The sequence below is a fragment of the Haliaeetus albicilla genome, chromosome 24 (genome assembly GCF_947461875.1).
Source record: "Haliaeetus albicilla chromosome 24, bHalAlb1.1, whole genome shotgun sequence".
In the NCBI taxonomy this organism is placed as follows: Eukaryota; Metazoa; Chordata; class Aves; order Accipitriformes; family Accipitridae; genus Haliaeetus; species Haliaeetus albicilla.
Window position 1 is genome coordinate 14,235,610 of NC_091506.1, and position 14,597 is coordinate 14,250,206.

The 14,597-nt window shown below is 48.3% G+C and overlaps 1 protein-coding gene across 2 annotated transcripts in view; it reads right to left on the reverse strand.

Annotated features, from left to right (window-relative positions):
* NCKIPSD (NCK interacting protein with SH3 domain) overlaps nucleotides 1–14,597 on the reverse strand; it is a 53,904-nt gene that overhangs the window by 31,252 nt on the left and 8,055 nt on the right. The window contains exons 2-3 of one of the 2 annotated variants that reach the window (XM_069812207.1): nucleotides 6,382–6,548; nucleotides 302–414 (exon numbers count right to left, since the gene is read on the reverse strand). In XM_069812207.1, coding sequence (XP_069668308.1) covers nucleotides 302–414; nucleotides 6,382–6,420 — 152 coding nt within the window. In that variant the 5' untranslated portion in view covers nucleotides 6,421–6,548. The remainder of the gene's footprint in view (nucleotides 1–301; nucleotides 415–6,381; nucleotides 6,549–14,597) is intronic. The other variant, XM_069812206.1, reaches the window with a different exon arrangement.

A 14,597-nucleotide genomic window follows, 5' to 3' on the forward strand; every position in this document is an offset into this window, starting at 1 on the left:
CATCCGGAAAGGTTTTTGATTTCTCCTCCAAGCCTACAACGCAGCAGAGAGTTTCCTCTTTTTTACATGCATGTGGATAGAGGCGCAAGACCAAAGCACTGCTTTGCTGGATGCAGTTGACAGGGGGAGCAGCATCAACTACCAGCTCAAACACTGGTAAGCTCTCCAAGTGCATCAGCACTCTGCAGCAGGGACTCAAATTAACAACGTCCAACTTGACCCCCAAGAATAGAAAAGACACAAGCATCCCGTGCTGACCACCCTCCATCCACCAGCTCTCCCAGATGCCCGTTGTACTTACTGGAGGACATCTCTTTGCTCCAGGTTGTACTTCCCCCCATTCTGCATGGCCGCATTGTGCACAGCCTCAATGGCACGGTCAATAGACTGGAGAACCACATCTTGCTCCAGCACCTGAGAAACACAACATCCCACATGTTACTGCGCTGCTTCAGCTGCGGTTCTTTTGCACCAGAGCTTACGGCAGGAAAGACCACAGTACAGGAAACCCCCAGAGCAGGCACCGCACGAGCCAAATAGCCAACAAACAGCTCCCAGAGCCAGAACCCCATCTCAGCACCATCTCACTTTTCCCTCCTTCCTCTAGAGGAAATATATTTGAAGCTGTGCTTCCAACTGAGTCTGCCCATTCAAGGTTTACGGTTGCAAAAGAAAGTCACTGTTACAAGCACCAAAGTCGAATGATCCCTACAGGAGGGCCAGGGACAGAGCTTCAGCACCACGCGGCAGCCTTGAATATTCAGCCTGCTGCAGGGAGCTTTTGAGATCCCACTGTAAAGCCCAGCTTATCCCAAGCTCAATTATTTCTGCTCTTGCTGCCCTGCTATGGAGCAAACACAGCTGTGAATGTTACAGACAGAGTTGAAATCTGGTGGCCTTCAGAGTCCGTTGGCTCTGGGTTTGCATTTTTGCTTGCTTTTTTCTTGATGGTTTTTATACTTGTTTTGCAACTTGAAGTGCCATTTCTAAATCTCCACCCAAACTGTCATAGCAACATTTATTCCTCCTGCCAGCCAGTTTAGCACTCATTACTGCAGCTGAAATAAACACCAGCCTCGAAACAAGAAATACCAAAGACGTCATTCCCTGGGTTTACACAGGAGGCTAGAAGAGCTGTAGCAAAGGGGCACGGGAAGGTAAAGCAGGTTTCCACACTTGGGACATTCTTCAAGGCTTTGTTTATCAACAGTTGACACACCTTCAGAAGAAAAGACCTTTACAGGACTAAGGCTGAAGGCAAAGGACACGCTACCAAGTCTTTGCCCTGGATCCAGCAGACGCACAGGTCTCCCATAAGCTGCCGCTGGTGCCTGCACCATCCATTCAGTACCACCACTGGCAGCTTCAGCCCACGCACGCAGGGGCAGAGCAGGAAAGGAGGGGAATGCTCCGACTCCAGCGCTCATTGCAGCTGTTTGAACACTAAAACCCCCTTCATCTTCACTTGCTTTGCCCTCCTCCCTGCATCAGAGCAGCCATTTATCCAGCCAAAGAGCGGCTGGCATCTCATCAAGGATGCACCTTAATTGGCCTTAGGGGGCTGCAGAGCAGCAGAAGGCAAGCCCTCCCTGCCGGGGCCGAAAGTGCCTGCCTCCATAGCACTGGCATACAGTTTTCTGATAACATGCTATGTATTATTTATATCCTGATTAATTACTAAACCAAATGTGAATTAACAGCTACCGCAGACTGTGGGGGAAAAACACACCCTCCAAACAAGGCAGGGATGAGAGGCCACCTCTGCAATACTCAGCTTTGAAAAAGAAAAATTTAGGAGCAGTTTTGTTGTTGGGTTTTTTGTTTATTTTCCCAAGAGAGAGAGATAGGGAAGAAAGCAACTGGGGAAAACGTTAGAAATAAAACCAGGTATGTTAAAATACACCTACCAAATTTGCTGAAGTATCAGATCAAGGACAAAACTAACACTCAGAACCCAGCTTTGGGATGAAGTCTCTAAGTAGCCCCATATGGCTTAGGGAGCATTTCACCACCTCTAACTACAGATCTAAGTAAGGAAATGGAGCAAAGCGCATTTGAACACATTTAAAGGAGCGTTGGAAGGAAAGGCAAGTTATTTCAGACAATGCATCTTGTTTTCCGAGAAGATAAGAGCAAATTATGGCAAGCTGCATGCTTTCTCTGGGAAAGGGGAGCAGCACAGAAGCGTCCAGCACTGCTATCCCCAAGGGAATGCCAGTGCTGCTCTGAGCACCAGAGACCCCTGCCCTCTGCACAGCTCACCTGCCCTCGTGCTGCTCCCATGTGAGCTCCCACCCCAAAATTCAACACAGCTCCTGCTACAGCCTCCAAACACCCGCCCTGGCACACTCTCTGGTCCCCCACTTGTAGTCCCTCCACATTCACTACCACCCCTCCACAAGATACACCCCTTCATGCTGCTTCTCTCACCCTCCCCAGCCCATCAGGCTTTTCCCCACAAAGGGTTTCAACCCTTTCTCAGTCTGATCTTCCCAGGGTAGATCGCAGTACAGAACATTGAATCCTACTGAACAGTTCAGCATCTCTGCCCTCTTCCAGAGGGCACACTGACATCATCCACAGCCCACAGGAATCCACAAGCTGGAGCTGCTACTTGCTGTGAGATGTCATTTGTTACGGAAAGGGCGATTCTTTTCTGATAAAACACAGCATTTTCACACTAATGCAGCAGTGCTGTGACAACTGGCTTTTAGCTGCTGTGCTCTTTCCTTTGTTTCTGCTCCCCAACCCTCTATTAACAGGGCCCTGTCAAAAGGGCTGGAATAAAAAGCAGCATTAACTTGCCACTTGCACTTTATGACATTGTTGATGCTACTTGTAAATCATCTCCTCCTCCCTTGCTCAGCTGAGCTGGTCAGGGGGCAGGGTCTTCAGCACAGGGGCCGCCTTGCATTCAGGGTTTGTAGAACACCCAGCATTGGGGATCCCCTGCACTACAGTCATAAGCTTAAAAAATAGAAATCAGTATCCTGGATAAATCATGTGATGAGAAGCAATCTGCACGCTCCTCAGATTAACCAAATGGCATTGCTTTGTTTGAAGAGGATGGACAAAAAAGCACGTTAAAAGGAGCATGGGTTGCGGGGTTGGGGGGCAAAAGTCAGATTTGCCAATGTCTCACCTACAATCTCCTTCTCCCTAGGACTCAAGGGATTACCTGCTCACAGCAATTCAGGTTAATGCACATGCCTTGCCATTCTCGCCATGCAGTTTAGGGAGACCAGTCACTCTGCAGCGCTGGCAGGGATTCCTGCCTGCATCCAGCACCCTCTCCCAAGGATGCTCGCAGCTGGGACGCAGGCAGGCAGAGGTCCTGAGCAGTACAGCCAGGCAGCGCACACCCACACCTTCTCACACACTCGCAGGCAATCCTGACCACGCACAGCTCCAGGGCCTGCAAAAGAGAGAGGTCACAAACCAGCGCCAAGGTAACAGAGCAAATGGGCTCAGGCAGGAAAGACTGCTCAGAAGTCTGCTTTCGCCCCCGCAGGGCCCTGTGCTACGATCCTGATCCTGCCGCTGCCCCTGCCCCCTCCCACGCTCCAGGATACAGAGATGAAACCCTGCTCATCGCGGGCTAAGCTAAGGCTCACAGGGAAGCGAGGGAGCACACAAAAAGGGCATCGCTGTACAGCGTGCTGTCAGAGGAGACGCACCAAGTAAAGCCCAGGAATTCAGCTGGATTTACTGAAGCTGTGCTGGTAACCGCACGGGTGGGGCATGGCAGAGCCCCGAGCAGCCACTGCGGCATGCTAGCTGTTAACTATATCCTTCACCAGTTACCAGTTCACCAGTGGCCCAGCCACGTTGGCATCTCCCGAAAGGCAGAGAAGGTGGCAGGGATAGGGCAATGACGGCCGTGGAAGGTGCCGGCCGTGTGTGCCCACCCTTACGGGGTGAGCGCAGGGGTCTCCTCGGTTGGCATGGGGTGGCACAGCTACCAGGCTGCAGCCAAGAGGCATCGATAGGACACCACCTTCTGCCCAACGTACTGTGAAAAGAGAGGGGTATTTTGGCGAGGTATTGATCCACATTCACATGGCATCTCACCCCAAAAAAGGAGTGGCCACCAACCCCTCTATCAGATCTTTCTGGTTTAATCAAATAAAACACTGCAGCAAGAGAAACACTGGGCTCTGTGAACAGCCTGTCATGACCAGCCTGGCTACACCAAGAGGCAGGGGAAGAGGAGAGCAGTGACCCTTGACGATCACGGACTAGACTGGCTGATGAGGCGCCGTATCGGAGAACTGGGGGCACAGTCGGCACCCTGCAGACGAGCTGCCCTGCAGGAACAAGTTACAGCTCAATTAGAGCCATGAATATCAGCCGAGAAACAGAATTTCTCCCTTCATATCATAGCCCAGTGTAGGAGAATCACAGAAGCATCAATAAATCATTACTTCCTCTCTCCTTGCTAATAACACGAGCAAACAAAGGGTTTCCCCAGAGCCCACTGCCAATTTCCTCCTGCCCCTGTCCGCAGGAGGGGGCTCCACACCTGACAGGGACAGAGCCCAGACCCCAGCACTGCCCTGGGGTGCTCTGCACTCCCGTCCTCCCGAGGCAGGTGGGGAAGGATGCCTTTCCCAGGGCCAAAGCCAGGCCTTTAAGAAGCATCCTTCCCGGATGTCTCGTGGGTACCTAAGCGTGGCCAACATGGGGCACAGCCGTGCACAGGCAGGAATGCATTCACCCCCACGGCTCACACTGCTCTCATCTTCACTGCCCCAAAAGCCATCTCCTCAAAGAGAGCACACGTGCACAGGATGTGTCGCACACCTCTGCTTCCCCACGTACAGGCTGATGAGAGACCCAAGCATTTCAGAAAACACTACTGGCGTCTTGCTGTGCAGGCAGCACAACCTCCTGTCCTGCTCTCCCAGGACTATCGAAAATGTTGCCCCCCTCCCTCTTCGTTTTAAGTCCTTCCACGCATACTGCCGGCGTTGTTTAAATGCGCTCACACAGAAGAACTTGCTCAACAGTCTAGAATAATCATACCTTTCAGAAAAGCATTTTCTAGACAAACAGGCTGACAGCTGCATCAGTGCAGACAGGCTGAGCCACCCTGCGTGCGCGAGACTCCCACATTTATGAAAGTGGCCCATTAACGTATGGCAGGCCTTTCTTTGCCTCTGCAGGGGGTTGATCCAAGAAAATATAGCATTTTTTTCCTCCTGCCTCCCCAGTTTTTAGTGATCAAAGGCATTTGCTCTTCTGCATGTGCAGGAATCGGTGCCCTCGTTCCTGCGGCTGCTTTTACAGTCATAGGGGTGCCCAGGCAGGGCTGCTGATTTTCACCCTCATGTCATTGCACCAGCTCTCACAACACAACAACAAAAGACAGACAAAGTTTTGTCTCCAGTGACAGCTCGGTTTTCACGCAGCTGCACAGACATGGACCACTGCTGAAATTAGGATATTTATCCCGCTGGCGTACACAGGCACAGGCTGGTTCTTTGTTACTCAAATCGGAGACGAATGCCACCTCTTAGGTCACATGCCATTAGTCCCCAGTCACTGCCAGACTGTCTGCATGCTATATTCCTTCCAGATTTAAATGATCACGGCAGCAATTTGCAAAAATCAACTAGCCTTTGTCCGCAGCAGAGTGATGTAGCAGATAAGCGTTCCCCCTTCTGAACCACACAGCTCAAACAAATGGGCTGAGTTTTGGTTTTTGCATTGCTTTGAGAAATTCAGCTCCTTTCTCTTCCCCTTTTTGCAGCCCCAATCAGAAATTTTTAGTCCCCAGGCTGTTGGCTAAGAGATATGCATTAACTTATTCTTGTCAGCGTGAAGATACTGTGCCTTGCGGCACTTAAAAATGCATGATAAAAATGCAAGTGAAACAATGGGCAACTGTCCTGATTACTGAGCAAATAAGATGAGAAAAGCTCCAAACAAACCTGCAGCATCTCTGATTCACTAGCAAGCGAACAAAGACATGGCTGAGCTCTTCTGACAAAGAGGCAGCCCAGAAACAGATCTGGAATTCCTGCTGATATGCTATAGTGGGTTTCTAACAGATCGGTGTTTTTCCACTGTGTGCTGACAGCAGCCGCTCGAGCAGACAGCCTGCACAAATAAGAAATGAAGAGAAAGGATAGCCGGGGAAAGGGCTTAAGTTGTGCAAATCATGCTAAAGCAAAAGCCAGAGTTCCTGGCAAAAGAGATATACTAACTAGGGATAGTACAGGCATGAGTGGCATTTGGAATAAACAAAACCCTGAAGGCAGCAGAGGGACGCACAGCAACCAAACTTCAACTGATTTCTCTCCCATGAGCAGGCAGCTTCAGAGTCGGAGAGAAGGGGGCAGAGACACACTGAGGAACAATGAAACACATGCAACCCACCACTGCACACTTGTACTTCACAAGGTGGAAATGCTTCATCCTGGGTCTCTCCAGCCACACTCAGACCCTGCTTACTGGCCACGATGATCAGAATCAGCCACCGATTCCTTCCCCTCGTAATTCTGCGCCCTCCAGTAACCAGAACACGTCTCCTAAGCCAAAACACTCTACGAGGATAAAAGCAGAGACAGAAGTTTTTAAAATAATGCAGTCAACACATACTTACATACCTTGCCGTTCTCTGCTGCCTTAATTCTTACTGCTCTCAATGCTTCAGGGGACTACGCTGGCTCAGCCTGTTCCAAGCGAACAGCCACCAGACAACAGAGCTGCCCCTCTCTTTAGGATTACCTGTTTAGCATCCTTTTGGCACACAATTGTCAAGTCAAGTCAATATCAGGCATGATCAACACTGCATCTGTGCAGGAGAACCTTCTGTTTCTACTTACATATACGTACACATAAGTTATACACATACACATATATATTTGAGCTACCATCTACACTGAAAAAGAAAACTGCAGATAGCCTCTATTTCGATGAAAGCTCAGGATTACGAACCAGCATACATCAAGATGGAAGGAAAGATGCTGCAGTGAAGTGCTAGCAGTTATTCTAGGACTTTTGACGTATTAGCATTAAAAGTTGCAAAAAAAGCCCAGCAGAAGGGGTCTTTACACAGTCTTCAGTTTGGTAGCCCAACAAACTGCTACAAACGCCCTTTGCTCACTGAGATTCAGTACAGCTCCTAGATCACTTGCATGCAATTAAGCACAGGTGCATAAGAAAGTCCCTATATTAAGTATGACCAAAAATGCAACTAATTTCTAACTTCCCAGAGTGCTGGGCTGACTACAACTTGGATGTGGGCTGAATACCCAACTGCAGAAACACTCTTTGCAGTTTATCAGGTCTGCCAAGCGTTGCCAGGACAAGGGGCAAGGACAGAGCCCAGAGGAAGAAACGAGCCTGGGAAACCATGCCAAGTTCTGGCTCCTCTTCTGGCATTCAAAGAGGAAGGTTCAGTTTTCCCCCAAAATCTATTTCCATAGCAGAGACTGTAGCAAAATGCTGGAAAGGTGACAGTCATATGAGATGCAGGACCAAGAAATTCAAATTTCTGCCACATTCAGGAGAACTCTCTCCCTTCTCATTCATCTCCACCCTGAAGTACATTTCCAGCACGTATTGAATAAGTAAAGTCTCCAGGGATCAAGCAGGAAAAATTGCAAGTATGTTGGCAATTCAACTGATACGCAAAGACAGATCCAAGAGAAAAGCACGTATGTACATGTTAACTGAAAGGGACTTGCCTCCTGCATGCCACAGACTGGCACTGATTTCACAGCATGCAGTTACATGTTTGAGAAAGAGGTAATAACTCATGATTCATTTTGCAAGGGAATTTATGATTTATCAGCTTTTCTTCCAAAATCCTCCCATTCTGGGACCAACCTTCTGGCAAGGGACAGAAGGCGGCAAACTGCAGCTATGCTGCTCTTTGGGCATAATTACCGTGTTGCCCAAACCCGAAACGATGGACAAATTGTAAAGCATCTCTTATTGACTTAACAGGAAAGGGGAGACTGGAAAAGAAAATTGACCTGCTGTCTCAGCCCCAGTGAACACGGGATAGCAGACCTGGCAGCTGGCATAGGCATACAACCTAGGAACGCCGGCAGGGCAGGAAGGAGAAGGGGCAAGGAGGGTGGACAGGTCACCATCCAAGGAAGCGCAGAACCTGTGGGCTTGGGCATGAACGATTCGAGTCTGCCACAAAGGGAACAAGCGCAGCTTTCTGGTATCTGTTGTATGAACAGCCATATGTACTTTATTAAAGCCGCTAATGAGGGAAAAAGAGTTTCCATCCTCACAGGGCAAACACAGGAAAGTCATCAGCTAGTTTTATTCCTGGACAGATGTAAATTGCACAAAATTGTAAACTAGACACAAATCCCCAGGATCTTTTTAGCAGCACCGGGATCAGAGCTGCCAGGCCTGGTGCAGCCCGTGGTCCTTCCTGCAAAGCTGTCACTTCGAAGATGAAAACCTGCCTTGCATTACCATGAGCAAACCTGAGAGAGGCCTTGAAAAGTTCTCCCCAAAGATGATTCCAGTTGGAAGGATCAAAGGCAGCTTGCTGACTGCAGGATCAGTTAACAGTCTGGCTAGAAAATAATTTTCCTGTGTCCTGTACTCTGCATGCCGAATAAACACTGCCTCTTCTGCCATGAGGGGATGCAGCTCCCCCTGCACACCCCAAAATAAAAAGAAAGCCAGCAGGGCAGGACCAGAAACCACATTAACTCATACAGAAAACCCAGCACCTCCCTCTGTAATGGGCATTTGTCTTCAAGTTACTTGCGCATCCTACCCAAAACGTAGCTTATCAAAGTGATGTGATCAAGCCATATCTGCAACTTACTCCAAAATAAAATGACCCCCAAACCACCATATGGAAAAACCTGAGTATTTGTTACCAGGAGTAGAATTGCTCCAAGCAACTGCAGAGTAACAGCAACCAGAAAGGCTGGGTTTATGCTGTCTCTCTGCTCAAAGAGAGCAGCTCCACATTTCCACAGAGCAAAGCTCATTCCAAGGTGGAGGGATCACTTACAAACAGTCCTTTTACCATCATCCCTTCACACGACTCCCAAGCACATCAATCAGGTAGACCAAGATCCTTGAGGATTTCTCCTGCTAATGGTGTTTCAGGCCAGGGACCCAAGAGAGCAAGCATACTTACAAAGTTTCTGTAAAGTAGGCGCCCCCAAAAAAACTCATTTCTATATAATGTTCCCATAATATAGATCTCGCTAGCAATTCCTCTTCTGTCCACAGTCCCCCCCGGGTCACAGGCACAGGTATCTGAAATATCAGTACTCGGAAACCCCAGGGTGCCCAGCCACCTCCTCCCCGATGTTTTCAGGCTGTACAGACCAGCTCCCACTGGTGCGGAAGAAACACAGCTTCCCTGTACTGGGCAGGTACTTCCCAACATGGGAATCCCAAACAAGTCTTCCACCCAAGTAGAACAGCATGTCCAGTCCCAGCAGCCTCCCTCTGGCTGCCAGCAGCCTTCATGACTTTAACCTGGGTACAAAATACTCATTAAGGGATTTAAACAAGAAGTATGACAGCTGGGCTCCCAGTACAAGACGACCCTCAAATGCTCATTTGCTTTCAGGTAGGCCATTGTAAGGCTAAGGCAAGAAGGAACACCTCCCTCTGAAAGAAAACAGGCATCTCCCTTGATCCACTACCATAGATTTTGGTAGCTATATATTTCGACAAATTCAGAGTAGCACTACCAAACAGGGGATGCTATTCATGCTTTAGGCTTATTAGTGCTATACACAAAAATTACATGAAGTTAGGTGCGCCAGCTAATTATAGCAAAGCCATTTAAAGATTGTTGAGGGTGCAGGTGCAGGGCAGCACGAGAGGGGGTATCAGAAGGGTTGAAATACTCCACACAGGCTAAGCTGTCAAGAGGTAGATCATGCTAATTGGCCATAGACAAAATACCCAAGCATGCCAACATGCTTGTTAGCTGGGAGCTGCTCCTGCAAGCACACATTTATTCCTGATAAAGTGGATGTTTCTGCTGAAGCAATCAGCACCCAGACACTCACCAAACCCAGGAAGTCAACACAATTGAGCTTTATTGGTTCAATGATAAAGCTAATGCTAACTCATACCCCAAAATAAATGAAGATACCACTGAGATCTACAGCAGTGTCTTACAACTACAGCTGTTATATGCATGATCCTAAAGACAGAGCACAAGCCAAAACAAACCCCAGAAAATTGTGAACTAAAGACCCTGCAGCCTCCTGAGTTGCTTTTTGACTGGCAGACAGTGGGAGTGGACAGCGCATGATTTTTCTGTGCTGCAAAACTTAGACAGACTGACAGTTTCCATTGACCTACAAAAGTACCTTGAGAATTGCAAGTTTAGCTGTGTTTATCAGAGGAATGAGGCTAACTTGCTGTTATCTCCAGATTCAGTCCAAGAACATATTCTGGGATTTGTTTAGTGGGCTTTTTTACCTTAAAAAAAGATTAAAGGTTCAACTGGATTTGCTGACATTTCACCTATAAGGAAATAAGAGGTGAGTCACGGAAGAAGAGCAATTCATTAGTGTCCCACACTATCTGCAGGGAAAAAATAGCCTACTGCTTTAGCTGCAAGTTATAATCCCATCTCCTTTTGCAGCTTAAAGTGGCACAGGCTCCCCAGCAAACACGAAGAAATGGGAACAGGATGGGAATGTCTTCTTAGGACATTGTGCTACAGACAGCAGAACAGCCATAATCCTGTTTTCCTCACTTCCCAAGGCAGTGAACAAAAAAACCTGCATTTATTGAACTGTTCACTTCTCATGCGCAAAACTTTCACCCAGCTCATGTGCCTTATTACAGCATTGATTTCTTGCATCCACCTCTTCACATGCCACATTCACTTGTGTCAGCATCCACCTCACTCAGTGGCATCAGCGAGAGCAAATTGCTGTATTTCAGGAAATCTTTCCAGCCCATCTCCAATGGGGCAAATCCTGCAGGAAGGGAGACGGCCAGGACTCAGCTCACCTCCATCCAACCCAGCTGGTGGCCCCTCCATGGTGGAGGTCCGGAGCAGGACCTCTCCAGTGCACAAGGCCACCACAGGGCAGAGAAGGTGGTGGAAGCTGCCTGAGAGCAAGCAAAGGGCTACAGTAACTCTCAAGCCCTGTGGTTTGCACAACCCAAGCGCATGCTGTCTCTCCCCCTCACCCTTTCTTCACCCCCCCCCCCCCCCCCCCCATCTAAACTCCTCCAGTTCAAGGCTGATCACTCTTTGCCACTCATAACTTCCCACAGCCCAGCTATGAGAGGTTTGGGTGGTCCTCCACATCGGAAGAGTCACACGAGACCAAACATTGCCAATAGTGGTTTTGTTGGGAGAACTTTTTTGCTCAGCCATTATTAGCATATTAATAGTCTTTAAAAGCTTTTAAAGTGACCACAGCTCAATATCATTTTGAGATCTTAAGCTTCTAAAAGAGAGCTTAAAAATACAGCCAGTTCACATGTGTTCATGCATGTAAAGTCTCAGGTGCCAGCCTGTATCACTGGGCAATGCTTCTAAGGGAGCCCGAGACCACAGACAAAATGATGCTTCGCAAAACTGGATGCTGGAGGGGTTTCTTTCCACCCCTGATGTAAAGAATTATATTGTACAGGCCCCTTGATAATAACTGCACAATTATTTCAATGCTGCTGCTATCTCTTGTCATCAAGCTAATGGAAGACAGACACATGAAATCAATTCAAAAAACAAACTGAAAAACGCATCCCCTTTAGTTAAAGTCAATAAAAGCAATTCTGGGGCAGACAAAAACTTTATTACTTAGAACCCAGCACTTCAAGGGACATTGTTTTTTTGATGTCAAATGGAAAAAGTCTTCAGCTACAAACACTTTGATTTGGCCAGGCTCAGGGAAATCCCTAAGCTTCTGCATTAAGCAGGTAATGAATTTTTATGATCATCATTCTTACTTGAGGTACTGGGTTTTCATGCAATTATTCTTTTTACATGCTGAAAAACACGGGCTTCCTTGATACTTGAGCTTCTCCCCAAACATTCCTCAGGGACAGCCAAGCCCAGGCACAGAGGGAAAGGGACTGTGGACCTGCCTTCTGGTGTGTCACTTGGGTATGATTTATGATCTGGACATGGTACACTCGATGTGCAGACCACGGTGCTCCCTCCATTCACCTGCAAACACACATCCATTCCTTCGGAGGAGAGGGCAAAAGGGTATCTTCAAGCAGCCTGGAATACCACAGAATTCACCGAGTTTACCCAAAAAGGAACTGTCACCATATCAGACTGAGAGGCCACAGAGGTTTGTGTTTGTCTGCTTGGTGGAGAGCTTCAACTTCATCTTTTTAGACAGCCATCTGTTTTTTACAGGAGCTGCCACGGTACTCTGTACAACCATCACAGCACACAGACACCGCACTGAATTCAACTGATGAAGAGCCATCCATGCTGAAAACCTGCCCACCACCATTTCCACCTTCCACATGCAAGTGGCTGAAAGTCACCTGTGTGGTCCATCAAGGCCTTCTTCCCATCTCCAGAGGAGGATGCAACTCAGAGGCTGAGCTCAGCCTCCTGGCCAGCAAGCTCAAGGAGGAGGCAGGAACAGTTGGAGATGACACCCCAACCACATTAGCAGCTGTGGAGGTATCACCCCAGGCACAAACCCCATGGACAGGCATTCAAGACCTTTTCATCAAGACATCATCCCAGCTTCCAGGTGATTCCCCCCTCCTTGTGGGTGACTATTTTTGCAGCTCTTGCTGCATCTTCTCCCTCATCCCTTTGTTTTTATTTGATACAATAGAAGTTTTGGAGCTAGGGCCTGCTCTCAGGTTTCCATACTACAAGGCACTGTTCCCACTTGTACTGGAAAAAAACAAGAAATAATTAATAGCTATTACTTAGAAGAGATCTAATCTGAACTTGGAACCAGTGATTTAGCAAGAAATGAACCACAGCCTGGAATTATCTAGCATGCTTACTCTGACAGCTTGATTTTTTTTTTTTTTTTAATTAAACCTCTTGAGCAGCTGAACAAACTAAAGTATCAGCCTGTGGTGGCGTTTCCAGATTACAGGCACAAAAATCAACATCTTGCAGACCACTCTCAGGCACACCACCCCAGCCTGAGCAGGAAAGAGGGATGAAGCAGTGTAGATGGGACCCCATCAGCATGACAGCAAAGACAGACACGTATCCAATGGCACATCTCGCTAGCATGAAAGGCGATCTGAGTCGGAGGAATTGGCTTGCTACACTCACGGCTGGGTGATGCTGCCCATTTAGCTGTACCAGACAGACAGGAGGAAGGACAGGGGCTTCACAACTCAGTAATCAGGAAGTAAGCAGCTTCCAAGGAGGAAGGGAGTGACAACTTCTTCTAAACAACATCAACAGGCAAACAAATAACCAGGAAAAAAAATCCCATGAACTTCCCAGCTCACTCTAAAAAGCCACAATGCCAAAATTTTACTTCCCCTTCTTGCTTAAGCCTTATGCTAAAAGGGAACAAAAGTATTAGTGCTTTGTTCCCTTCAAGGGAAGCAAACAGGTCTGCCAAGTGAGCTCTCCATGGCAGGGTGTGAACACAGAAGAACTGAAATGAAGCTAACCCTCCTCTCCTGCTGCAAGGTGGCGGGTCTTGTCTTCAGGGCAACTCTATTTCTCTGTTAGCATCAATGGAGCTTTGTCCAGAGTAGTGCTCAACATCCCCGCGGCAAGAAAGTGATGGGGTGTGAAGGGGAGCGGAGAGAAACAGATGCAGTCATGAATTGTGTCCTCTGTTCCACTTCTCACATGACAAGCTTCAAATCCCTTTTTTTAAAGTCGAAGGTTTTGCCATGTGATAAAAATCAAGACAAATTAGGCTTGACAAGTCCCCCCTGTAAAGGTCAAAACTTTATTTGTGAGACACTGGCTGGGGAAGCAAAGCGATGCTCCTCCAGAAGCAGGACTGGGACCCACGACAATTCCTGCTGCAACTCAAGACCAGAGGCAATGAGGGTGGTCAGGGTCCAAAGAAAGAATTTCCAGTGGACCTAAACAGAGTGTCATTTCAAATGAGAATTTTTCCTCCAAATACAACAAGCATTTTGCAGCCTCAGATGCCAACGCACAGAAAAAGCACGAACTGGGGTCCTCCAATAGCGCCGGCATCCATTTCTCTCTGCCGCAGCACGGGGACCAAACTGCTTCTTGTGGCCCATTAGCAGGAGCACTCGGGAGCAGCCCCAGCATCGAGTTCAATCATTTCTCCTGGGCCTTGTGACACAGCTGTGTCATCTCCACTCACCAGGCCAGCCTTCAAAACGGGACTTCCTTCCCCATCAGAAGTTAGCACCCATTAGCACAGCAGCCTGCACACACAGACTCAGCAAAGGCAGCAACAGCAAGCCTGAGCAGCAGCGTATCACCAGCCCAGCTGGACCAGCATCTCTCCCCAGTGGCACTGCAGCAGCCTCCACCATGTTTACTCACCACCAAACACTGTCCGGTGCAGGCAGCAAGTGGCACAGGCAGCCCTGCCCCGTCCTCCTTGGCGTGCCATCAGAAAGAGATCAGACATGAAAAACGGGGCAGATCTGCAAGAGCCTGTGATCCGGGGCTGATCTCCTGGTCCAACAGC